General features: G+C 49.4%; 1 protein-coding gene and 1 long non-coding RNA gene across 2 annotated transcripts; one reads left to right on the top strand and one right to left on the bottom strand.

Annotated features, from left to right (window-relative positions):
* Positions 1 to 400: 400 nt before the first annotated feature.
* Positions 401 to 23,772, top strand: LOC308255178 (myosin-3; the record flags this gene model as incomplete). The annotated part of the gene is made up of 39 exons (XM_080682204.1): positions 401 to 604; positions 2,208 to 2,351; positions 2,792 to 2,948; positions 3,481 to 3,508; positions 3,876 to 3,984; positions 4,570 to 4,662; positions 5,390 to 5,453; positions 5,531 to 5,629; positions 7,313 to 7,416; positions 7,500 to 7,638; positions 8,073 to 8,191; positions 8,276 to 8,425; positions 9,211 to 9,381; positions 11,717 to 12,023; positions 12,140 to 12,210; positions 12,801 to 12,888; positions 12,970 to 13,087; positions 13,482 to 13,605; positions 13,692 to 13,828; positions 13,918 to 14,173; positions 14,359 to 14,601; positions 14,691 to 14,867; positions 15,009 to 15,154; positions 15,258 to 15,348; positions 15,756 to 16,145; positions 16,239 to 16,365; positions 17,419 to 17,537; positions 17,698 to 17,894; positions 18,268 to 18,451; positions 19,131 to 19,296; positions 19,562 to 19,686; positions 20,625 to 20,933; positions 21,032 to 21,235; positions 21,320 to 21,445; positions 22,297 to 22,467; positions 22,548 to 22,652; positions 22,795 to 22,890; positions 22,998 to 23,135; positions 23,626 to 23,772. 39 exons carry the CDS (start codon positions 401 to 403, stop codon positions 23,650 to 23,652), a joined length of 5,823 nt encoding a protein of 1,940 aa, XP_080538330.1. The 3' UTR covers positions 23,653 to 23,772.
* On the bottom strand, positions 17,575 to 22,688 carry LOC308255179. Its single transcript, XR_013961310.1, has 9 exons — positions 22,650 to 22,688; positions 22,187 to 22,425; positions 21,959 to 22,003; positions 21,000 to 21,860; positions 20,630 to 20,843; positions 19,576 to 19,827; positions 19,122 to 19,266; positions 18,514 to 18,618; positions 17,575 to 18,441 (listed from the first exon to the last, which is right to left on the bottom strand). It is a non-coding gene; the product is annotated as an uncharacterized lncRNA (long non-coding RNA).
* Positions 23,773 to 26,752: the final 2,980 nt, after the last annotated feature.

The raw sequence follows: 26,752 nt of genomic DNA, 5'->3' as shown, positions 1-26,752 counted from the left end.
CCGCCGATTTCCTTGTGGGAGAAGGTGGCCACCTACCTTCGTTCAAAATGGTTCAAAAGCTCCTCAGCTATTTGCGATTGAGTAGGATCTCTTTGAAGAATGGCCTTTGTTTTTTATGGTGTTTGTTTTAAAGCTTCCCTGGGCAACACCTGGATTTCAAAGGAAGTGAGGTCCTGAGAGGGCTGGGCTCACCTCTAGGTCCTTCAGCGAGCCGAGCCTCAGATAACAAGGAGATGGGGTTACATGTGTTCCGCTGATTTTCCCAGCACTTAAGTCTTGTGGGTGGGGATCCTGGGACCGAGCACAGCCTTGTCCTGAGCCGCGGGAGAGCAGAAGGGGGGCAGGCCTGGGGCTGGCTGGGAGGCAGCGGCTCACAGTGGCTTGCCTTGCAGCTGACGCCATGAGCAGCGACACTGAAATGGAAGTGTTCGGCATGGCCGCTCCCTTCCTCCGCAAGTCAGAGAAGGAGAGGATCGAGGCACAGAACCAGCCCTTTGACGCCAAAACCTACTGCTTTGTGGTTGACTCGAAGGAAGAGTACGCCAAGGGGAAAATCAAGAGCACCCAGGATGGGAAGGTCACGGTGGAAACCGAAGACAACCGGGTAAGCCCCGTCCAGGCCCGCATGGCCTACTGGCTCTCCGCCTGCTCCTCGAGGCCTGGTCCATGCATCGCCCCGCCGGGCCCTGCCCTGCCATGTGGCCCTGGTGCCAGCACGCCTCTCACAGCCTCACTGCTCGGCTTCCTTGGAGAAAGCACAGCAAATGCTGGTGCAGGTGGGAGACCTGACGTGGCTGATGAGAGCAGTTGGTGTTCAGGTGCTTCTGTCAGTGTCCACGTTGCTCTGAGTCAGAGGGCCCGGCTCTGTGCATCCCGAGGGTGAGCGGCTGAGAGTCCAGAAGTAGGCAGGCTCGTTTAGAATACTCTCCTTTGGTAGCTTAGGTTTGCCCCTGATTCTTCTAGCAACAGCTGTCTCACCGAGGAAGTAAGGAAAGTGGGTGAGGGGCCCTAGCCGACCACAGCTCAGTGTGAAACCGCAGCCTCCCCATGTCTCATGAGCAGGCAGCCTGCAGGCCTAGGCCATGTGGGAGTGTTAAGAGGAATGCTGGACGTCACTAATTTCTGGACTCTAGACTAGAATCTAGAAGAATCTGGAATGTTCCAAGAAAGTTAAAGGTAAAGACGAAAAATAAAATCCAAAAGAGGAAAGAAAGAACTAGCATCTAGCTGTCCTAGGCGTCCACACCCAAGTTGGGCGTGAGTAGAAAGGCACTGAAAGTGCCCTTCGGGGCTGCAGGCCTGCCTCCGCGGGGCTCTGTGTGGCTGATAATGGAGCTGAGACTAGGCTCCCAGAGCGGCAGGGAAGGTGGGGCCAGCATGAAGGATGTCAATCTGAGACAAGCCCTACCATGTCCAGAGGGCTGGCTGCACAGGGGCCGAGGGAATCTCTGCAGAAAAGGCAGGTGTCCACTGCCTTGTGCAGAGACAGACCAGAGTACGAGTCCTGTTCGAAGGTCTCAGAGAGAGGAGGTGGGCAGGGCAGGGGCAGGAGCAGCTCTGTGCCCAGGAAGCCTGCGGGCATGGGCCAGCCTTCTCCCTGGGAACTGCAGACACAAGCTCAGGGCTGGAACCATGGCTCTGCCTCATGGTCCCCTAACCTGGCGTGAGAGGCAGAGGCAGGAGGGGGTGAAGGGTGGGTGAGGGAGTGGTGAAGGGGCCAGCTTCAGACCCACATTCAGGGGCCGGACAGCTGCTCTCAGAGAGCTCCGGGTATGGTAATGCGGGTGCCGGCCTGCTGCTCCAATGCCACCTCCGTCTTTCTCCTCCATTCCCGTCTCAGGGATGGTACACACGCCATTCTGAGTAAATAGTAATGAGCCCCCCACTGCTCAGCAGTGCAGGTCCTGCTGGGGTCCTGAGCCGGAGTTCCTCCGCTCCCCCAGCTGTGCCTGCACCTGCCCACAGAGGCCCCACCCTCGACTCGGCCTTTGGCAGAGAGCTAACTCAAGCCCTGCGTGGCAGAACCAAGTCTCCCGCTGGCAGCACCATCGCCAGCTGCCCCCAACCTTGTCTCTCTCGCTGCCAGTGGGCGTTTTTCTTCATGCTTGCTCCGGCCCCCGGCTCACCAGCCTCTTCGCGGGAGACAGGTCCACAGTGGGCACCCGCGCAGAGAACCCGTGGTGAGCACCCCGCCTCTTCCCTTTCAGACCCTGGTGGTCAAGCCGGAGGACGTGTACGCGATGAACCCGCCAAAGTTCGACCGGATCGAGGACATGGCCATGCTGACGCACCTGAACGAGCCGGCCGTACTGTACAACCTCAAGGACCGCTACACCTCCTGGATGATCTACGTCCGTGCCCCCGGGGCACCTTGGGGCTGCGGGTGGAGAGGCCTGTGCGGTGATGGGATTTGGAGAGATTCGTGTTTGACTAAGCTGTTGAACAAAAGACGGGAAATGAAACAAAGAGGAAAGGGGGGAGAGAAGCTAGAAGATGAGAGAGAAGGATGAATGGGACAGGAAGGAGAGGGGCAGGAGAAAGGAGGGCAGGAGCAGGAGGAGCCAGCAGGGAGCAGGAACCACAGACTTTGGGCTCAGCTGTCACTCACCAGCTGTGGGCAGTCCAGCCACTCCCCTCCTTGAGTCTCAGGGGCTTCACCTATAAACAGAAATTACATGTTTCCTCCTTTACTAATTTATTGTAAAAAAAAAAAAAAGTGAAAAAATAATACCGTCAAAGGTTTTATATACAGATACATACACATGCATATGTATTTTTTACCCTCCCACAGACCTACTCGGGCCTCTTCTGTGTCACCGTCAACCCCTACAAGTGGCTGCCGGTGTATAACCCCGAGGTGGTGGATGGCTACCGAGGCAAAAAGCGCCAGGAGGCCCCGCCTCACATCTTCTCCATCTCTGACAACGCCTATCAGTTCATGCTGACTGGTAGGTTTCCAAGAGAAAGCCTGGAGTGGCGAGCAGGCACTGGACAGGGCTCCTGAGGAGCACCACGTGGTCCTGGCTTGCACCATGTGGTCTTGGGCCTGCACCACATGTTCCTGGGCCTGCCCTATTCGGCCTGTGACCTCCCCACAAAGGAGAGGGGGTAAAGATGCTTACAGAGTAGAAAGAGGCCAGTTCTCCGAGCCCTTGCAAGCTCTGGTGAGAAGTGTGCATTTAATGCAAGTACTGGTTAAACCCTATGAAACTACGATATCTATGGGCCAAAACATTATTGACAATCTCACATGGTTCAACCTAATACAATCAGAAACCACTGCCTGGTGACAAGCCACTGGCTGGTTTTAAGCAGGGGCTTAACCTCTCTGAGCCTCATTCCCCAGCTCCCACATTGGACTAAACTAATGGCGGGAGGGCAGAGGAATTGTGCATTGAACTGTGACTGCTTGGAAAGTGGGGTAAAGGGGGAGCTCTTTTTATATTGCCATCGACTCTGTTTTATTCTTGCATTTGGCAGATCGTGAAAACCAGTCCATCCTGATCACGTAAGTGTCCGGGCACAGGGCAGTGTCATTGCCGTGGCTGCTGTCCCCGGTGCAGAAGGCAGCGGCACCACCTGCTCTGTTCTGTCCACTGGAAAGCATTTAGAACAAAGTCCAAGTGAAAGGTCGACGTGGGGTGGGCGAGAAGATACGTGGGAGGCCTCAGAACGTGCATTACCCATCCTTGGGTCAGCTCAGCTGTGGGCTTCCTGGCCTCTGCCTCTCAGAGTATGTCCAGGCCTCCGTGTGGCATCTTGGAGAGACTATTTACGCTAACAGAACTTGTTTCTCTCTCTCTGTCTCTCTGTTTCTCTCTCTCTCTCTCTCTCTCTCTTTCTCTCTCTCTCTCTCTCTCGATCACTCCCAACAGCGGAGAATCCGGGGCAGGGAAGACTGTGAACACCAAGAGGGTCATCCAGTACTTTGCAACAATTGCAGCGACTGGTGACCTTGCCAAGAAGAAGGACTCCAAAATGAAGGTGAGGAGATGAGGGAGGCTTGCTGTGTTCCACGGCTACCCTTTGTCTTAACTTCCCGGTGAGGGGCAAGGGAGGCAATACCCCCTTCTCCAGGAAAGGAGAGCAGGTCAGGAGTTAAGCCTGAAGGACAGCAGCGTCTTAGGTGACCCGTGCAGGGCTGATGGTACAGGACCAGACCCTGTCATTGTTCTGGAAAGTGAGGCTCTGAGAAAGGTACGCTGGGAGCATCGCAGAGAGCTCCTTCTTTTATGGCAGAATCACAGCCCCCATATCGAGAGAACTGCAGCATGTATCCCCTTTCTAAATAAAAATATTACAACGGTTTGAAGTGAATCAGACAACCTAACTGACTGGAGAATCAAGGAATGCAGTATTAAAAGAACCTCAAGTCAAGACCCTCATTATAGCTAAATAGAACAACGTGGCAAAGGTGTGCCGAGTGAGACGTGCTGATGATTTACTTTGGCCTCAGATTGGCAAGGGGGAGGGAAGGACTGGCTGTGCCCTGACTGCCAGGCACACGGACCGGCAGGAGTGACGGGGCGGGGAAGCATTGCTTACTGCCTTGCTGTGGCTCCTTCCTAGGGGACTCTGGAAGACCAAATCATCAGTGCCAACCCGTTGCTGGAGGCTTTCGGGAACGCCAAGACCGTGAGGAACGACAACTCCTCCCGCTTTGTGAGTCCGAGTCCAGACACGCTGGGGTTTTCTCTGTGGCTTATGGGACAAGCCAGGTCCCGTCCTCACAGAGGTTGCAGTCCAGAGGGAAGAGACAGTGAGAGAATGAAACAAAACAGCTTTCCGATAATGATACATTTGTATAAAGTTCAACAAGCAGGGCCTGTGATAGGGTAATGGGGGCAGGGTCTCCTTTAGACGGTGTCGGCAGGGGAGGCCTCCAGGTGGGGGGCTGTGAACCCTGAGCTCCGCAGGGTGAGGAGGAACAAAGGACAACACAAGTGCACAGACTCTGACATAGGAGGGGGCCTGCTGGGAGGGGAGCAGATACAGAGAGGTGGGCAGGGGGCCCCCATGAGGTGAGGGGAGAGGCAGGGAGACCTGTCACATAGGTACCTGTAGACCGAGAGAAGGAGTTTGGATTTCACACAGGAAGCTACTGAAGGATTCTACAGGCAGGGAAGTGATATGGTTTGATTTACATCTAGAAAAAACTAGTCTCTTACCTTGTTGGCTGCACGCGTGGGGTGGCTTGGAGGCAGCGTGGAGTAAAGGAATGGGGAGGAAGGCGCATCATCTGGAAAGAGGAGGAGGGGGAAAGAGTAGAAGGGAGGAAGAGGAGGACATGTGATTTCCAGCCATAGGGAATAAAGCTCCTATCAGCTGGCCCAGGAGGCTGCTGGGATACTTGGAGCCATGGTAAACGCTGGGCTCCCTGTCCCCACAGGGCAAGTTCATCCGAATCCATTTCGGCACCACGGGGAAGCTGGCCTCTGCAGATATTGAAACTTGTAAGTAGATGCTCAGGAACGGATGTCTCAGGGAGGTGGGGGGCAGCTTGGAAAACAGTGTTGTGTTGTGTTCACAGATCTGCTGGAGAAATCAAGAGTGACTTTCCAGCTGAAGGCTGAGAGAAGCTACCACATCTTCTACCAGATTCTTTCCAACAAGAAGCCGGAGCTCATAGGTGAGCAAGTCCCCAGGAGGGCTAGTCTTTCAGGCACTTCGGCTCTGATATCACTGGTCCAGGTAGAGGCACACGTATACATAGGGGACACCGCAGACAACAAAGTTTGTTTTCGAAATGAGATGTAGGTATATTGACAGTGACGTGCCAATTTGAAACAAAACAAAACAAATCCAATGGGCAGCAACAAGATGAAACCACTACTGAATTCTGCGCTGGTTTATAACAGCCTTCTGAAAGGCTAAACCAGCCGTGGGCAAACTACGGCCCGCGGGCCGGATCCGGCCCGTTCGGCTGTTCTATCCTGCCCGCGGAGCCGAAAGAGCGGAGGGTTCTCTTGCTCTCCCCTCCGCTCCTTCACCAGCAGCAGTGTTAACATGGCAACGTCGGGAAACACAGCTGCAGCTCCTTCTTCTGAATGGGCGGATTTATATCCGCCCATTCAGTAGAAGGAACAACCTCTCAATCTTCCAGAGGCTCCTTGTAATGCCCGCGGACGCATCCCCCAACATCACCTTGGGAATGCGTAGACACGTTATCATGGTGATGTAGGGAGACACGCCCCTGGAGAGCACAGTATCAGAGCATTAGTTAAAAAGGAGACCAACAACACTGTTCCCACTGAAGTTGATGTTTTAAAGACCAAAAACCTTTCAACCCAGTCTACATTGCCATCTACATCTACGTCCCGGGCATAATTTGGAAGTTGCACTAAAGAAAATGTTTAATTTACTGTTTACACATTTTGTTCTTTTCTATTTGTTTTAGTTTTAAATTACTTTATTATATTTAAGTTTAATTTGAAAGGCTTTTGTACCTTTCCTTTGTTAGGCAATTTTATTTTGCCTTTGCCATCTTCAATATAAGGTATGTTATTGTGTTATGATTCCTCCATTTTTTGAAGTTTCAAATTATAATAATTAGTGTTTACATTCTTCTTGTTAAAATGTTTGAAATGAATAAAACTATTGAAATAAATAAAAAAAAGACCGTACCCTTTTATGTAATGATGTTTATTTTGAATTTATATTAGTTCACACAAACACTCCATCCTTGCTTTTGTTACGGCCCTCCGGTCCAGTTTAAGAACCCATTGTGGCCCTCGAGTCAAAAAGTTTGCCCACCCCTGGGCTAAGCATTTAATTGACATTTAGCGCCCCCTTGTGTTCGATCACGGAAACCCATCTTTCAGCAAATGCTGTGAGGCCAGTGCAAAATCAATGAGCAATCCAGCCTATGGAGAGTCCCTGCCCTTTGTTCTGCACCCTAGGGGCCTGTGCCCATGCTCTTCCACGCCCTTTGGCTGTGTTTGCTCAGCCTTCTGGTCCCAAGCTTGGGAACAGGCCTCAGCTTTTCAACCTGTGCTCCCCTCCCCCAGACTCCGCCAGCGTCCCTTTTACCTGTTCTGAACCTACTTCACTAAGCGCCATGCAGAGCAAGAGACTTTAAATACTGCACTCTCCCTGGGTTCTTCTCTACACTGCATGGGCCGGCTGCGCTGTCTTCCCTCCACACTTTATATCCAGTCATAGCCTGAGCACCGAGAGGCTGTTTAAGAGATCTCTAACTCTAAATCCAATTTGGGCTCCAGCAGTAAGAGTTTCAAACCAGAACAGGAGCTCAGACCCACTGGGTGGGTGTACTCTTTGCATCTATGCGACCTCCTCTAACTACTCATTTCAGAGCTGCTGCTGATTACGACCAACCCTTATGATTACCCGTTCATCAGCCAGGGCGAGATCCTGGTGGCCAGCATTGACGACGCGGAGGAGCTGCTGGCCACGGATGTAAGTAGGACAGAGAGAGGTGCCGGGGTGCTCGTCCTTGCCCCTGGGGTCAGCCGACTGACATGCCGTTCTTTCCATGCCAGAGTGCCATTGACATCCTGGGCTTCACTGCAGAGGAGAAGTCGGGGCTCTACAAGCTCACGGGCGCCGTGATGCACTATGGGAACATGAAGTTCAAGCAGAAGCAGCGGGAGGAGCAGGCAGAGCCTGACGGCACCGAAGGTACAAAGTCACCGAGACAGGTGTAAGCCAAGCATTTCAAACTCGCAGCTGGCGGGCCACATGTCGTTTTTCATGCCTGGTGTAAGCCAAGGTCGGTGAGTGTTAGACAGAGGCTGTTTGAACCTCTCCAGGGCTCAGATGCCTGTAATCACTGTTAGCATCCGTGTTTGCCAAATGGTTAGAATGGCCCGTTTTCAGCTGCAATGAGCAGTGATGGGGCTTTCTGGAACCCCTCCTGCCTTTCAGACCATCTGCCATGTTCTCTGGGGGACTTAGCTTCCAGTGGCCACATGTAAACCGTTTAGAGATAGGAAAAGTAAAACACCCTGAGACAAACTGAGCCACCTCTGCAGCATCTGGATGGCTCTCAACGTGTCTCTTCTTCGTTGCCAAGCTTCAGTGCTTCCTTTTGATCATCTTTCTTCTCTTGGCAGTGGCTGACAAGACCGCCTACCTGATGGGTCTGAACTCCTCGGACCTCCTGAAAGCCCTTTGCTTCCCCAGGGTGAAAGTCGGGAATGAGTACGTGACCAAAGGTCAAACTGTGGATCAGGTAGGCAGCCACTTCAGGGCAGGGAAGGGATGCAGGTACACGATGGCTGCTGCTGGCAGACTTATCCGCTGGTCTTTCCCACAGGTTCACCATGCAGTGAATGCCCTTTCCAAGTCAGTTTATGAAAAGTTGTTCTTGTGGATGGTCACTCGCATCAACCAGCAACTGGACACAAAACTGCCAAGACAGCACTTCATTGGGGTTTTGGACATTGCTGGCTTTGAGATCTTCGAGGTTTGTGTTGATTGTGTTCATGCTTTTATGTGGCCTGTGTGAGGGAATTGGTTCTCATGATTCTGTAGGGGAGATGCTGAGGTGGCTGGCATGTCATAGCATCACATCTTGTAGGAAAACCAGACAGAGGGTGAATCAAGGAGAAGAGAATGTGAAGAGGGTTTCTATTATTTTAAGAGGGTTTGTATTACTTTAAGAGAGGGGAATATTTGTGTCAAGTACAATTGTAAAGGCATAGTCCAATGAATAAAAAAATATCTCAAATGCAATTACTGACTTAGGGAGACCCAAACAAATGAAGAATTTGATAATAAGCCAATCATGCAGTATTTTATATAAATATCCGACTAGCATAGAGCCATTCATCAAAGTGTATATTTGGTGTCTACCAGATAGAAGACATGCAGGTAAATAAAAGATGAGCTTAAAGTCTGTAGATGAAGATGAGAAGTATATAAGGCGCACTGAAGAGTAACTACAAAATAAGACTGCCTGTGATGGGTGCACAGGCGAGGCCCTGACCCTGGGAACTCAGGAAAGGGAGAAACACCTGCTAGACGGAGGTGCAGAGGAGACTCCAAAGAGGAGACATGACCTGCGCTCGGCCCTGGAGACTGTGACCATATCTGAAAGCAAAATGAGCTGGCTAGAGCCAAGCAATGTGTGTGTGTGTGTGTGTGTGTGTGTGTGTGTGTGTGTGTGTGTGTGTGTGTGTAGGGGGGGGATGGGTCTTTGACTTAGAAAGAAATCTAACTTTTCACATGATCATTGTATTTTGGTGTTAGTACAACAGCCTGGAGCAGCTGTGCATCAACTTCACCAACGAGAAACTGCAACAGTTTTTCAACCACCACATGTTCGTGCTGGAGCAGGAGGAGTACAAGAAGGAAGGCATCGAGTGGACGTTCATCGACTTTGGGATGGACCTGGCTGCCTGCATCGAGCTCATAGAGAAGGTATCCTATCTGTCCACTCAGTGGCCTCTCCTTGCACCCTCTGCCGTATACCACCGCAGCTCTTTTTTTTTTTTTATCTTTTATTATTTTATTTATTTTTCTTTTTTTTTAATTTTAATAAATCTTTATTCAGATTATTACAATTGTTTCTCCTTTTTCCCCCCGTAGCTCCCCTCCACCCAGTTCCCACCCCACCTTCTGCCCTTACCTCCCCCCAACTGTCCTCATCCATAGGTGTATGATTTTTGTCCAGTCTCTTCATGAACCTCCCCTACCCCTTTCCCCCTGAGAATTATCACTCCACTCCCTTTCTATGCCCCTGATTCTATTATATTCACCAGATTATTCTGTTCCTCAGGTTTTTAATTCACTTGATTTTTAGGTTCACTTGTTGATAGATATGTATTTGTTGTTCATAATTTTTATCTTTACTTTTTTCTTCTTCCTCTTCTTTAAGAATACCTTTCAGCGTTTTATATAATACTGGTTTGGTGGTGATGAACTCCTTCAGCTTTTTCTTATCTGTGAAGCTCTTTATCTGCCCTTCAATTCTGAATGATAGCTTTGCTGGGTAGAGTAATCTTGGTTGTAGATTCTTGCTATTCATCACATTGAAAATTTCTTGCCACTCCCGTCTGGCCTGCATAGTTTCTGTTGAGAAATCAGCTGACAGTCGTATGGGTGCTCCCTTGTAGGTAACTAACTGTTTTTCTCTTGCTGCTTTTAATATTCTCTCTTTGTCTTTTGCTCTTGGCATTTTAATTATGATGTGTCTTGGTGTGGTCCTCTTTGGATTCCTTTTGTTTGGGGTTCTGTGCGCTTCCTGGACTTGTAAGTCTATTTCTTTCACCAGGTGGGGGAAGTTTTCAGTCATTATTTCTTCCAATAGGTTTTCAGTATCTTGCTCTCTCTCTTCTTCTGGCACCCCCATAATTCTGATGTTGGTACGCTTGAAGTTGTCCCAGAGTCTTCTTACACTATCTTCAACTTTTTGGATTTTTTTTTTGCTTTTTGCTTTTTCGGTTGAGTGTTTTTTGCTTCTTTGTATTTCAATTCTTTGACTTGATTCTTGTGTTCCTCTAGTCTGTTTTTGGGTCTCTGTATAATATTTTTTATTTCAGTCAGTGTATGTTTAATTTCTAGTTGGTCCTTTTTCATATCTTCGAGGGTCTCGTTATATTTATCGGCCTTTTCTAGGATATTCTTGAAAAGCCTTATAACCGTGGTTTTGAATTCTATATCCAGTCGTTTGTTTTCCTCCATTTCTTTTGTTTGTGATCTGTTTCTTTGACGCCGCATTTTCACTGCTTCCCTGAGTTGGTAGGGTAAATTTGTGTGCTAGGTTTCCTAATGGCCCAGTGGGTCGGCCTCCCCAGTTAACCTGAGGTGGACACTCTTGGTGCACCCCTTTGTGGACTGTGTGTACAGCCTTGTTGTAGTTAAGTCTTGATTGTTGTTGGTATCACTGGGAGGAATTGACCTCCAGGCCAGTTGGCTGTAAGGATCAGCTGCTTCTATGCTGGGAGAAGTTTTTATTCATTGGACTATGCCTTTATTCATTGGAGACAGCCTTATAGGATTAGACTTGCCAAATTGCAATAGCCTCTGTGCTCGGCTTGGATGGGGTGGAGTCTCAGGGCGGAGCAGACAGTCTTGGCTTCCCGGCAGCCTTGCCCTTGCGCGCACGCGCAGACCTCTGCCTTCCCCGGTTCCCGAGTCTCCGCCCGAGAGTCCAGACTCCCCCCACAAGAGCGTGGGTCCCCAGGGGCTCACCTGGAACTGGGGTCCAGTGCAGTCAGAACTGGGGCTCAGTGCGATCAGGAGCCTCCGACTCCCTTCCACTAGGGAAAGCCTGTGGCAACCTCCGCAGCCTTTGTGCGCACTGGCACGCCGCGCCTTCAGACTTCTGCCTTCCCCGGCTCCTGAGTCTCCACCCGAGAGTCCAGACTCCCCCCGTAAGAGCGTGGGTCCCCAGGGGCTCGCCCGGAACTGGGGTTCAGTGCAGTCAGAACTGGGGTTCAGTGTGGTCGGGGGTTTCCTTCCCCCTTCCGCCAGAGAAAGTCAGCCAGGCTCTCAGCCGCCCTTCCTCTCTGCGCGAACAAAGACCCTTTGCCGTACCTCCAATTCTCTATGAGCTTTTCTCTTTCCTTCTAGTTGTAGAATTTTCACTCAGCCAGCTTTCCTGTGGTTCTGGATGGTGTCCGTTCTGTCTTTTAGTTGTAGTTTTGAAATTGTTGTGCGAGGCAGCAGTTTAGGTGTTTACCTATGCCGCCATCTTGGTTTCTCTCCCCCACCACAGCTCTTATTTACCCACATGCATTTCACCTTAATCTAGCCCATGGGCATCTTCTCCATCCTGGAAGAGGAGTGCATGTTCCCCAAGGCCACAGACACCTCCTTTAAGAACAAGCTGCATGACCAGCACCTGGGCAAGTCCAGCAATTTCCAGAAGCCCAAGGTCATCAAAGGCAAGGCCGAGGCCCACTTCTCGCTGGTGCACTATGCGGGCACCGTGGACTACAGCGTCTCAGGCTGGCTGGAGAAGAACAAGGACCCCTTGAATGAGACGGTTGTTGGGCTGTACCAGAAGTCCTCCAACAGGCTCCTGGCACACCTCTATGCCACCTTTGCTACCACAGATGGTAACCGACTCCCCAGAGTGCCCTGTAGTCATGCCTCCTCCTTCCAATTCAGCCCACAGGACCCCCAAATCCCTAGTGGCCTGCTAACAAGCACGCATCAATATCATTTCTTCCAGTTGACAGCGGAAAGAAGAAAGTTGCCAAGAAGAAGGGCTCTTCCTTCCAAACTGTCTCTGCCCTTTTCAGGGTAAGAAAAACACACGTTTATTTGCTTGTAGCTGGTTTGAGTCATTGCAAAATGAGCAATGTAGAGATCCTAAACTTGGTTATTCAAGAACAGCAATGTGGTCTTAATCTGGTAACTGTCAGTTGGCGAGGTGCTGGTGTGATGATGTTTAAGGGAGGTCTGACAGAGGGAGGACTGGAACTTAAGGATCATTTGGTTCTGTAGCTAGCTGGGCTGGCTGGCCTGGGAGTGGGTCCTCCGCACAAACTTTCTCACTTGCCCGAAGGACACAGGCAGGAGCACCTCATTCACCCAGGGGGATGCATACATCTCTTGAATTGATTTCAGGGGGCATTTTCTACTTCGTTAGTCTCTGGCTCACTGTGAAACAAAAGACTATTATGTAAGGTTGTGGGTTTTGTGTGTGTGTGTGTGTGTGTGTATTGCCCACTTCTCTAGCCATAGGACTATTAAAAGAAAGAGTTAAATAGCTATATCATTCTTTAGAATCCATGATAAGTTTAAGATACGAATCTTACTTTTCATTACAATATTTCTCTGTGTTCGTTAAAGCCTACAGTAAGCTGTCAAATTTAATCTTTCTCTTTCAGGAAAACCTGAACAAGCTAATGTCCAATTTAAGAACCACGCACCCTCACTTTGTGCGCTGTATAATTCCCAACGAAACCAAAACCCCAGGTGAGATGGCGGCGGATCTCTGGGCGTCAACTGGTCTCCGGAAATGCTGTGCGGGGCTGACATCCTTGCTTCCTTCCTCAGGGGCCATGGAGCACAGCCTTGTCCTGCACCAGCTGCGCTGTAACGGCGTCCTGGAGGGCATCCGCATCTGCCGGAAGGGGTTCCCCAACCGCATTCTCTACGGGGATTTTAAACAAAGGTGTGTCATAAATATCCTGCACGCTTCGTGATAAGATGTGCACATACTAGAATTTGAGTGAGAGAAATACTGATGAAAAAAAACACCACTTCAACAGAACCGTTAGGGACCCTCCGTGTAAAATGAATAACCTTACACGTGGCCACAGTGTACATACTTTCTTCCTCCACATTTTTTCAGGAGCTTATCTGATGTGCACATGGCAGAAAACACCTGGACTAGGGATCAGGAGGCCTAGACTGTAGGCCATGACCCAGCATGTGATTATGGCGGCTTTCTTTCTCTTTCTGGACCTTGGCTTTCTTGCCTACAGGAAGAGAGACTGAACTGGACTGTCTCCAAGGTTAATGATTTTGCTAATAGTCTCTGATTGCTTCTGTGTCTACAATGGCAGATACCGAGTGCTAAATGCCAGTGCAATCCCAGAGGGACAGTTCATCGACAGTAAGAAAGCTTGTGAAAAGCTGTTGGCCTCCATCGATATTGACCACACCCAGTACAAATTCGGACACACCAAGGTAGCCTCACTTCTGACAGCTGCTGGCCTTTAGTCCCTTGTAGACTTCCGCAGACACGGACTCACGCCGTCCTTCTCCCCTCAAAGGTGTTCTTCAAAGCTGGCTTGCTGGGAACCCTGGAAGAAATGCGCGATGACCGCCTGGCCAAACTGATCACTCGGACACAAGCTGTGTGCAGAGGATTTCTCATGCGCGTGGAATTCCAGAAGATGGTGCAGAGAAGGTGAGTGGGGTCTTTATTCAAACATGAGCTCTTCTGAGAATTTTGGGGGGGGGTGTCTTTCTGAGAAATAACCGATATTTTGTTTTTAGGGAGTCCATCTTCTGCATCCAGTACAACGTCCGCGCCTTCATGAACGTTAAGCACTGGCCCTGGATGAAGCTCTTCTTCAAGATCAAGCCCCTCCTCAAGAGTGCAGAGACTGAGAAGGAGATGGCCACCATGAAGGAAGAGTTCCAGAAGACCAAGGATGAACTGGCCAAGTCAGAGGCAAAAAGGAAGGAGCTGGAGGAAAAGCTGGTGACTCTAGTACAAGAGAAAAATGACCTGCTGCTCCAAGTACAGGCTGTATGTGTTTAGAAATCTTTTTGTTTTCACTTTTCTTCTAGAATCGATTATTTAAGAAAACTAGAATTTTGGTGGAAGTTTTGCTTTTCGGTTCAGATGCTTCATAAAGAACTTCGTATATAACAAAATACTGAAATGTCACACGCCTTATCTCATTAAAGGAAATCATGATTCTTTTTTTAAAGGAAAGTGAAAACTTGTTGGATGCTGAGGAAAGGTGTGATCAACTGATCAAAGCCAAATTCCAGCTGGAGGCTAAAATTAAGGAGGTGACCGAGAGAGCCGAGGATGAGGAAGAGATCAATGCTGAGCTGACGGCCAAGAAGAGGAAACTGGAGGATGAATGTTCAGAACTGAAGAAAGACATCGATGACCTTGAGCTGACATTGGCCAAGGTTGAAAAGGAAAAGCATGCCACAGAGAACAAGGTACTCTCTTTGTGGGTCTTTCCAGTATGATGTTGTCATTGCAAACCAAACTGTATCTCTTCTTACAGTTGCTTGTGTCTTCTTCTTAGGTTAAAAACCTGACTGAGGAGCTTGCTGGGTTGGATGAAACCATCGCAAAGTTAACCAGGGAGAAGAAGGCCCTCCAAGAGGCCCACCAGCAGACCCTGGATGACCTCCAAGCTGAAGAAGACAAAGTCAATTCTTTGAGTAAAACCAAGAGCAAACTGGAACAGCAAGTCGATGATGTAAGTAAACACTGCTAGTTGGCAGTCCTGGAACTTCAGGGTTGAAAGAGCCCCCTTCCTGGCCTCCCCCTCCACACACACAAAAAAAAACCCTCTGGCGTAAAAGCATTTGTTCTCATAAGGAAATGATGCCTTTTGCAGCTGGAAAGCTCCCTAGAGCAAGAAAAGAAGCTCCGTGTAGACCTGGAAAGGAACAAAAGGAAGCTGGAGGGAGACTTGAAGCTTGCCCATGAGTCCATATTAGATCTGGAGAATGACAAGCAACAGCTGGACGAAAGGCTCAAGAAGTATGCGCTCAAACCACTGGTTTTAATTTTGCAACTTACTGAGTGATTTCAATTTTGCAAGTTACTGGTATTTTGTCTTCACATTCTCCATTTCCCGTCACAGGAAGGATTTTGAATACAGTCAACTGCAGAGCAAAGTGGAAGATGAGCAGACCCTGGGCCTCCAGTTTCAGAAGAAAATCAAAGAGCTCCAGGTAGGAGGTGTTTGGGATTTTTATTTTACAGGCGGGTCACTCACAGTGCGCTGGGTGCTCTGTGCTACAAGCCATTTTGAGCACGTGGTCACACCATGGGCCTGCCTGCCTGCCTCAGCGGTTTCCTTTCTGCTCGGTTGCCAGAGCATGTGGATAACTTTTTATATAATCTTAAGTAGAATACATAATTGAAGTATTTGAGTCAATATTTCACTGACGGGACAATATCCTGGGTTGATCACGGCGGGGTAATGACCATGTTGGTGCAGGAAAAGGTCATATTAAAGAAAATTAGCAATTTTCCTATTTCTCTGGGAGCCATTCCAGAATTGGTTTGTTAATGGGGATGGAAACTAGCCTGCTTTTGGCATGCCGAGTGAGTCACTCGGGGGCTGACTGGCTCACAGGCTCGCATTGAGGAGCTGGAAGAAGAGATTGAGGCAGAGAGGGCGACTCGAGCAAAGGCAGAGAAACAGCGCAGCGACTACGCCAGGGAACTGGAGGAGCTGAGTGAGCGGCTGGAGGAGGCGGGAGGCGTTACCTCCACCCAGATCGAACTGAACAAGAAGCGGGAGGCAGAGTTCCTGAAACTTCGCAGGGACCTGGAGGAGGCCACCCTGCAGCACGAAGCCACGGCGGCTGCTCTGAGGAAGAAGCATGGGGACAGTGTGGCCGAGCTCGCCGAGCAGATAGACAACCTGCAGAGGGTCAAGCAAAAGCTGGAGAAGGAGAAGAGCGAGTTCAAATTGGAGATCGATGACCTCGCCAGCAACGTGGAGAGTGTGTCGAAATCCAAGGTACCTGGGCACAATGCTCTGGATTAAAAAGACCTCTTGGGTCATTCAAATCTCAAGACTGACTGACTTTTCTCCTCTTTCTCAATCTTTTAGGCGAATCTGGAAAAAATATGCCGAACTCTGGAGGATCAGCTAAGTGAGGCCAGGGGCAAGAACGAGGAGGCTCAGAGGAGCATGAGTGAGCTGACGGCACAGAAGTCTCGGCTTCAGACAGAGGCTGGTGAGCGATGGGAGACAGGGAGGGGCGACACCTCAGGGAGCCCTAACGGGGGCAACTGGACAAAACAAAAGGGTAGACTTTGTTTGGGGGAGAATTTCTACAAAAGCACTTTTTCAGGAAAGAAACTATTGGAATAATCCAGAAAAAGAGCTGTTCAAAATATTCTGAAGGAGGAGAACACAGAGTGTGAGTTCAGTAAAAACAAGAGAGAGAGGTAGGCCAGAAAGAGAAGGAACGCAAACTGTCACGCGGTTTAAGCTCTTTCAGAAGTAATAGAGTCTGAACTGAAAGAGGCTGAAAGGCAGAACTTGGACTAGAAACCGAGCCCCACGGCCTTCCTCCTTCTTGCTGCACATGTTTTCCGATTGTCTGCGATCAAGACAATAAGTAAAGGAACATGGCCACTTAGTTCTTAGTGTGCAATACAAACACCAGGGCCATTACTGGGGGCTTTCCCTGGGAATGTGGCTTCCCCAGAGTTGGTCCTGCAGCCCATCATCACAGGTGGATCATCCCTCACCAGCAGCCACAACAAGACAGTGAAGACAGGAATTTTAGTTGCCATTCCAAAATAATCTTCAGGTTCTAGAGTCCTAAAGCCTCTCACCCCCTCCTTTCCTCTCTTACCTCCTTATACATGCAAACCCGAACTTAGCATATGCCTCCAAGAGACTACCTTCAAATTGTTAGTGATATCGAGTCCTTGGAAAAGCACTATTTCCCTTAATGACAAATGGACAAATAGCTGGAAACACCAGCCACTGGGAGGTCTGGTGGGAGTGTTTACATGTTCCTGGTCATGCCTAAATTTACACTTGTCCTCATGAGTTACGTTGGCAAAGTCACTTCACATTTCTAGTCATTTATAATAATACTTATCAGGTCGGGCTTCCACTTTCCTTCTCACGGACTCACCCCTTCACCCCCAAGAAAGGACCACACCTTATCATTTACTCTCTCCCCAGATCTTCTCACAGTGCCTTACACACAGTAGGAGCGTTTAAGTGAATGAATGAATGGATGCACTAATGAAACATTTCTTTCTGGACACAGGTGAGCTGAGTCGTCAACTGGAAGAAAAGGAAAGTATAGTATCCCAACTCTCTAGGAGCAAGCAAGCTTTCACCCAGCAAACAGAGGAGCTCAAGAGGCAGTTAGAGGAAGAGAACAAGGTACGCATCTGAGCGAGCGCTTCTCTGAGCTAATTTTCAAGAACCACCAGGCAACTTTATTCCGTAGGTGCTGAGAAGAGGAACAGACTTGGAATGTGACATGCACATGGCATTAAAATATCAATCCCCCAGGGCTCTTCTCTTTCTTAATGATTTTTAGGCCAAGAACGCCCTGGCCCACGCCCTGCAGTCCTCCCGCCACGACTGTGACCTGCTGCGGGAACAGTATGAGGAGGAGCAGGAAGCCAAGGTCGAGCTGCAGAGGGCGCTGTCCAAGGCCAACAGCGAGGTCGCCCAGTGGAGGACCAAATACGAGACGGACGCCATCCAGCGCACAGAGGAGCTGGAGGAGGCCAAGTGCGCAACTCTATTTACCTTTAGAAGAACTTGAACCCTTCAATGATCATATGATAGCAGGCACTGACTTTAGAACTACTAAGGAATGAACTTGTTTTGTGCCTAGATGTCCCCCCATCTCACGCCTTTGCGTGTGGTGCTGTGCCATTGGAGGCACCCGCCTTAGCACATTTCCTAAGACAAGCCACTTTGATCTTGGCTAGAGGCAAGGCAGGCTGTAAGTCCCTGATTTCTAGCAGCCAGGAGGCTCTCCTGAGCTTAGGAAAGCAAATACATGTTGAATCACAAGGTTAGTGATTCCAGCATGATGAATAGTGATGTCCAAGAGGCTTGAAACTGAAACAGCATCTGTTTCTCTTTCACATCCTCCAAGGAAAAAGCTCGCTCAGCGCCTTCAAGATTCCGAGGAACAGGTTGAGGCAGTGAACGCGAAGTGTGCTTCCTTGGAGAAGACCAAGCAGAGGCTGCAAGGGGAGGTTGAGGATCTGATGGTGGACGTGGAAAGAGCCAACTCCATGGCCGCGGCTCTGGACAAGAAGCAGAGGAACTTTGACAAGGTGCGGGTCAGCCCTGTGCAGGGTCAGCCCCGTGCCGCCGAGCGCAGTGATGTGGGGAATACCTGTGGTCGTGTGAGAAGGAGGCTGGGTCCCCTCCTGCCCCTGCTGCACGGGGCCCTGTGAGCTTGGGCCAGTCCCCGAACTTCACTGAGCTCTGGCTTCCTCATCTGTAAAGTGAAATGGGAGTGGGATGGGGCTGGAGTTCCTTTCGAACATTGTCAGTGGAGACCAACACGTTTCTACAAATGTTTCCCTACCCCCTCCCCCTCCCCCCTGCCCGCCACACACACACACACACTAGGTGGCTGCCATGCAGGAATGGAACCTGGGCACTGGGAGAAACTTTCTGGGAGCCCCCTTGTGGGATGGCAGATAGGTTGAGTTGAAACCAAAGTCTTAATGAAATATTTAAAAGTGCAGGCCCATTTTCATGTTGGGAAAAGGGTAATCATGCTCAGCTAATTCCTTCTCAGAGGATCCATTTAGTTTTTGGAGACAGTCATCACTGATCAGTTATGGATCTTGAATAAGTCCACAGAACAAAATCTTGGCTAGTCCACCAATGAAAAGCAAGGAGCTAGGCAAGAGACACCCCAACTCCGAGCTTTCCCTTAGGGTGGTATATAGTTAGAAGCTGGGGGCGGTGCTAGTCAGCAGGTCGCCTCCTTGCCTGTCCCAGGTGCTGGCCGAATGGAAAACGAAGTCCCAGGAGAGCCAGGCGGAGCTGGAGGCAGCCCTGAAGGAATCCCGCACCCTGAGCACCGAACTCTTCAAACTGAAAAATGCCTACGAAGAAGCCTTAGATCAACTTGAAACTGTGAAACGAGAAAACAAGAACTTGGAGCGTAAGCAGTTTAAACCTCCCGAAACCTCCCTCTCACAGCTGCTGAGTGTGTGGGAGAGGGTGACGCCAGGATCCCATTTCTGGGCCGCGTGCTGGAAGAGCGTTCATGAGAGGGGCTATTTTGGGGTCTTTCTCTCTAGAGCATCTTATCTGTAGGAAACAGCCCTTAGAATTGTAATAAACTAGTGAAAAGGGTGTAGTTAATGCTGCCTGCCTGGGAACCCGTGCAGAGGTGTTCAAATGCATCATAATTCACTTCCTTACAGAGGAGATAGCAGACCTCACAGAACAAATTGCTGAAAATGGCAAAACCATCCATGAACTGGAGAAATCGAGAAAGCAGATCGAGCTGGAGAAGGCAGACATCCAGCTGGCTCTGGAGGAAGCGGAGGTGAGTGGATGCTGGGGCGGCACAGGCGCCATGAGGCCATGGTGGGCGCCCCCTGGCAGGCTAGCTGGCCCCACTGTCTTCATTTTTGCCTCTGTAGAACCCACAGTCCGAAATCTGCACACTTCCTATCAAACAGTATGACTGCAAGGTTGAATGAGATAATACTGTGAATTGTCTTAAATGTATTGGGAAAAATCATTATACTTAAAATAGGTCTAAAAATGAGATTTTACAAAATCTTAGATGAGTTTAAAATAAGCACAAGGCTGTGGTTGCCCAGTGGATTGAGCATTGTCCCATGGACCAAGGGGTCCCAGGGTCGATTCCAGGTCAGGACACATGCCTGGGTTGCAGGCTCCAATCCCCAGTCAGGGGTGTGCAGGAGGCAGCCAATCAATTAGTCTCTCTCATCATTGATGTTTCTATCTCTCTCTTCCTTTCCCTTTCTTTCTGAAATCAATAAAATATATTTAAAAAATACGCACAAAATGTTTTACACTCCTAAGAAATATGATCATTGCCCTAGCTGGTTTGGCTCAATGGATAGAGCGTCGCCCTGTGGACTGAAAGGTCCCAGGTTTGAGTCAGGTCAAGGGCACATGCCCAGGTTGCAGGCTTGATCCCCATTAAGGGGCATGCAGGAGGCAGTCAATCAATGATTCTCTATCATCATTGATGTTTCTATTTCTCCCTTCCTCTCTGAAATCAATAAAATATATTAAAAAAAGAAATACGATCATTTAATGTTATCATTTCCTGATGATATAACCTAAACAAATAGTAAGGAAACATTTCTTTTCTGCACTGAAGATAAATTAGGGATTTTGAATTGCAGAGTTAGGGTTATGAACATTCCATTGAATCTTTATGACCAGGAAGGGCAGTGTGGCAAGTATGGCACCGTCCCTGGAACTATTTCCGTGTTTTGTTCTTTAAAGGCTACCCTTGAGCACGAAGAGGCCAAGATCCTCCGAGTCCAGCTGGAATTGACACAGATGAAATCGGAAATTGATAGAAAGATCGCCGAGAAAGATGAAGAGATTGAGCAGCTGAAGAGAAACTCCCAGAGAACGGTGGAGACAATGCAGAGCGCGCTGGACGCCGAAGTGCGCAGCAGGAATGAGGCCATCAGGATCAAGAAGAAGATGGAGGGGGACCTGAACGAAATTGAGATCCAGCTGAGCCACGCCAACCGCCAGGCTGCCGAGACCCTCAAGCACCTCCGGGGTGTCCAGGGACAGCTGAAGGTTTGAGAGCGCTCCCGGTGGGAAACCTCTCCTGCCTCAAACACTCAAAGGGGTCCTAATGCTGACCTTCAATGAGACCTTTCCTTTTCTCTGGCTAGGACACCCAGCTACACCTGGATGACGCTCTCCGGGGCCAGGAGGACCTGAAGGAGCAGCTGGCGATCGTGGAGCGCAGAGCCAACCTGCTGCAGGCTGAGGTGGAGGAGCTGCGGGCGTCTCTGGAGCAGACGGAGAGGGCCCGGAAGCTGGCCGAACAAGAGCTCCTGGACTCCAATGAGAGAGTGCAGCTGCTGCACGCCCAGGTGAGCGCGGGGAGGTGGGAAGGCGGGGAGGCAGGGGGCGACTCAGCCCCCGAGGCCTGGGTAACCCAGCTCCTCTCACCCCAGAACACCAGCCTCATCCACACCAAGAAGAAGCTGGAGACAGACCTCATGCAGCTCCAGAGCGAGGTTGAAGATGCCAGCAGGGATGCAAGGAATGCAGAAGAGAAGGCAAAGAAGGCCATCACAGATGTGAGCTTTTTCCGGAGCCTGTGTGGTTGCCCTGACCGTGTCATTAAAGCCCCTGCCCACTCCTAACCCGAGATAGTTCCCTTTAGACAGGTGGGGCTCCCCCAGGGCACCACTGCCCACCTCCCTCAAACACAGTTGTCCTCTCATGCATATTTAAAAGGTGGATATGAGAAATACGGGAGCATAGAGAAAAAAAAAAAAAGACGGGGAAGGATTACATTCTGTCTCTTATGTCCAAGGGGGCTGTGCTCTTCTCTCCTTCAACATATGACTTATTCCAAGTATAAAAGTGAGACCATCAGCTGTCAATATCCCACCACATTTCACCTCATGTGACGCCGGCGTGGCTCCCAACAGCACCCAAACTTTCTAGGCTCAGATGTCTTCTCACCGAGGCCACAGCGCCACCTGCTGCCTGAGGAGGACATTACCTTGCAACTATTTTGCTCTCCTGCTGGTTCAAGCACACCCTGATTCCCTAGAGGCCTTCCCTTAACCTCCCTACCCCCATACCTGTGATGCAAGGTATCAAAGCAATCTTCTCTATGTTTCAGATTCCTTTGAAAAAATATATTGGTTATCACAGTGATAACAAAAGAATTTCCTTGGGTGGGCAAAGTTCCAAGGAAGCCAGTTTAAGAAATGGAAGAAAGCATTTCCCCTCCAGTCCCTGAGGTTCCTTTTTGTGCCTGGTGTAGCCCACTTCATATTCCCTATGGAAGAGTGGGCTCATCATCTTACCTACGACGCTTTCTGTTAGCGTGGCTCTGGATCTCTGGCCACCCAGGTTTGGGCAGCTCCTCGGCACTTGACCCCTGCCTGCATCTTAGTGGCTGTGATTGGCTTTGCAGGCGGCCATGATGGCCGAGGAACTGAAGAAGGAGCAGGACACGAGTGCCCACCTGGAGCGGATGAAGAAGAACCTGGAGCAGACGGTGAAGGACCTGCAGCACCGTCTGGATGAGGCTGAGCAGCTGGCCCTGAAGGGCGGGAAGAAGCAGATCCAGAAACTGGAGACGCGGGTACTCGCAGCGTAAACAGCTTCCCAGCTTCTCCCATTGGTGCTCCAGCCCCAGACTAACCCCCCCAACCGTGTCCCCAGATCCGAGAGCTGGAGTTGGAACTTGAAGGGGAGCAGAAGAAGAACACTGAGTCCGTGAAGGGCCTGCGGAAATATGAGCGGCGGGTCAAGGAGCTAACTTACCAGGTGAGTGGGAAGAAAACCGAGACACCCCCTTTCTCTGTAAAGTGCAAACGACACTTCGGGTTCTGTCTTCAAAATACAGGAAGACACACTTCAGCCCCAGGAAACTGGCCGGACCTCACGCCGCTCTCCATTTCCATTCTAGAGTGAAGAGGACAGGAAGAATGTGCTGCGATTGCAGGATCTGGTGGACAAACTTCAAGTGAAAGTCAAGACCTACAAGAGGCAGGCGGAGGAGGCTGTAAGTCAGCAGCGTGCATGGCTTAGAACTGCAGCCTGTCTGTTTCTCACAGTGAGCTCTCAGACAGGTGCACGCTGGCCTCACCTGCCTGGGCGCTTTGGTTTCAGGATGAACAAGCCAATGCTCATCTCACCAAATTCCGGAAAGCTCAGCATGAGCTCGAGGAGGCTGAAGAGCGTGCTGATATTGCAGAATCTCAAGTCAATAAGCTTCGTGCTAAGACCCGAGACTTCACCCCCAGCAGGGTAGGTGGCTCCCGCGGGAGCTAGACGGAGAGCAGCAGATGCGTGTGGGACTCACAGGCCCTGATGACTGGGAAGGACCCGCTGTGATGTAGACATTTTTGAACTGGAAGGGGCCCTAGAGAGAACCCTCAGTGTTAGAGCTGGTGGATCCTGGGTTCAGGAAGGGAAGGGGTTTGCCTAAGGTCACATAGCTGAGAACAGCCTCGCTAGAACCCAGTTCTGAGTACACTGAAAGACACACCATTCTGGAAAGGAAGGAACGTTCCATGTAGATACCTGTAGGCGGAGGCCCAGTGTGGGGAGCTAGTTCCCTATGAGGGCCAGTTTCTCATCTCTGGGTGAGTTTTTCCATGTGTGCCATTGTTCATTCTCCTGAGATCCAAAAAATATCCCATGTCCCACTGAAATATACAAGCAAGCAACTGCCTGACGCTTGCCAGGAGCGGGCGCAGGAGGCAACGTGTCTGTCACATGCCCGCTGTCTTTGCAGATGGTGGTCCATGAGAGTGAAGAGTGAGCGACACTCTTCTGGAACAGGACAGAAGATATGCAAAATGTATATTTTCACGGTGCCTGGCCATCTTACCTAATTTCCATGTGACTGCTTTTCACATGCAATAAACTTTGCTTTGTTTTCAGTTGGGGGCTCTTTCATTGTTTTCTCTTCACCATGGGGAAGTGTTTCATTATTTGGTGATTTTAATGCTTAATGTTGAAATCTCAGTAAGCAGATGGCTTGATGTGTGTGTTTGTGGAGACAGGTGTGTGTTTTTCAACTGGTGTGTGTTTGTGGAGACAGGCAGAGATTGCTCTTGTTTAAATTTGAGATGAGATCAGAAAGAAACAGTGCTCCTAGGGTAACCCCAGCTTTGGCAGTGGGAGGCAGGAGAGGAGGAGGAGTTTTTCAAGAGGCATCTCTCAATATGGCATGACGGAAACCCAAGTTGAATAGGGTTATAAGGCAAGGGATTCCCCTCCCCCAATTCTATTAGGGAACCTCTGGGAAGTCTGTTGGGCAGACTTCACACCAGCACTGTGCTAACTCTTAGAAATGCACAAAGGAAGAACATACACGAGTAACCTGCCACTAGGTCCTGGGCTGGGTCTACACTAGTTCAAAGCCACACAACAGAAAATCTTAGCCCTTACCCAGGGTAAACCTGTCTTTTCCTTAAAAGACAAAGTAAGGTAGGAAGTCAGAATAACTCTGGCTGACCTGCTGCTTGAAACAGCATCTTCTAACTTGGAGTCATTTGTTTATTGTCATAATTAAGCTTATCGGAAATAGCTATGAAGTTCCCTTCTTTATCTGATTCTAGAAGATTGGAGAGGACCAGTCTGACTCCAGGAGAATTAAAGGCCCAGGGGTCTTGGCACCCAGCACCAAGCTCAGCACCTGCTGGATTTGTCATTATAGAGAGGAGGCCACTAATGAGGTCAGACTTGCCTATCAGTGACTTCAGATAATTCTGTTCCGAAGACCACTTTGTTTTGACTTGCTTTCAATATTCCCGGGCAACGCTGTGACTAAAGCCACGTGTCCTCCTGGGGGTGCTGTCCCTGAAAGGGAATCACAGCAGTGAGAGCAAGTCTGAGCCAAGCCTGAGGCCGTGCCATGGGCTCAGAGCCTCCCAGGACTTCCTGGCACTGCCTTCTGTGGAAAGGGCAGGATAGAGAAAGCAAGTGGGTTTCTCCTTACAGAGCTTTCAATTGGTAAAGAAGGAATGGAAGAACTAGAATATCATCATTTTTATGTGACTCACAAATCCCAAGTGAATGATAACTACTAGTATCACAAAAGTATGGACAACCAGACATTATATGTCTCATGATAGGAGTGCATGCCACTGCCTGGGAAGAATTCTTGCCCCATAATCTAACTTGGGTCTGATCCAAGTTAGATGTCATCACCAACTTATAGGAAATGCAAGGGATCCAAGACACAACCAATAAACTCAGGATGTGGGGAACTCAATGACAAACCATCTAGTTTTTTCAAAAAATAAATTGCAAGGAAAAGATATAAAAGAAATAGAAGAAGAAACTATAGATTATAGATTAAAATAGATTTAATGGACCTATCCATCAATTGCAGTGCATGGATCTTGTTAGGACACACACACACACACACACACACACACACACACACACACACCCACACACACACACACTCGTACCCCAATTGGTGGAATTTGGAAACTGACTGAATATTTCACGATGATATGGCATTATCATCCATTTCCAAGATGCAATGTGATATTGTGATTATGTTTTCTAAGATAGTCCTTATGTTTTAAAAATATGTACTAAAATACAGATAAGAAAGGAAGTGAGAGAGAGAAAGGAGGCAGGAAAGGAGGGAGGAGGGTGGGCCATCTTTGAAGTGAACTTGTGTTATAGAATTTCTGACATAGAGAATTGGGAAGAAAGGCCCCTGCATTTTACACAAAACTGGCCACAAACTTGAAAACCTCTGAGGCATAAGACCTGACATGCCCACTCATGGGCCAAGCATCAAAGGCGAGGAGTTGGGGTCTGAAAGCTATCCATGACCACCTCCGTAAGTCTGATTTTGAGAAGGATATAAACGGAAAAATTTATTTTCTAAGAGTTAGTATTATGACCAACTCTGCCAGTGTTCATTTATTCCATAAAGCAAAGGATGCCCGGCACTGTAGAAAACACAGCCCTGTTTCAGCGGAGAGAAAAATGAAAGCACAAATCTCATTCCCAAGAAGGACCCGCTGGGCCACCCTGCAGCAGAGGGAGCCTTGTCAGGGACGGAGATGGTGAGCTCAGCCACTATTTACTGAACTCTTAGCCCGGCTCTCGGCACGTCCTGCCTCACATCACTGGTGTAACAACTCAGCGATGATGCGATGGGTCTATCACTCTGCTTTCCAGCTGAGAAGAAACCAAGGCACAGTGTAACTTGCTCAAGACCAAAGTGCAGAGCTGGGACTCCCTCTAGACCCCATAACTCCTTCACACTCAATGCGCTGCCGAGCAGCTGAGGGACATGTGAGAAACGCCTTGAGGAGTGGAGCAAGGGGCAAGGTGTGTTACCACTGGGTAGATAAAGCACAAAGCACCTTTTTTTTTGACTATTGTTTTTGTTTTTTGACTGTTGACTGTTGGTGTTACCTTCCTCCAGGCATTCCACTATAACCCTTCTCTTGTCCTCCCACTCAGCCTGCCTGTCTTCTGGGAGTGTCCCTCGGGCCATTTGATCACTTACAGGAGCCTGGCGATCTTCACTCATTGGGTGTCTACTGGTTCTTTTGCACATGAGCCCATGCATAGGAGTCCCCAAAGGGTGAAAGGTCCCCCCTCTCCCAGCTAACTTCTTAGGGTGGAACCCCGCTTTCTCCAAGTAAAAGGCCTTACTTTTTCTAAAAGGACTCACGTTTCCCCTTTATTATTATTATTTTTATTTTCTCCACTGTAATCCGTATATCATCCAGAAATCTCTGACTTTCTGAATTTTGTACTGTGTCCCAAATCTCTTAGCTGTAGATTTCCATTTTTATTATTTTAATAATTTATTAATTGTACAAGAAATACATGCTCAAGCACAGGATTAAAAACCACCTGTCAACTATAAAAGTGTGGCCAGC

The sequence above is a fragment of the Plecotus auritus genome, assembly GCF_963455305.1.
Source record: "Plecotus auritus genome assembly, chromosome: 7".
Lineage (NCBI taxonomy): Eukaryota > Metazoa > Chordata > Mammalia > Chiroptera > Vespertilionidae > Plecotus > Plecotus auritus.
Note: the sequence above shows the minus strand (reverse complement) of the source record. Positions and strands in the feature narration are given on the sequence as shown.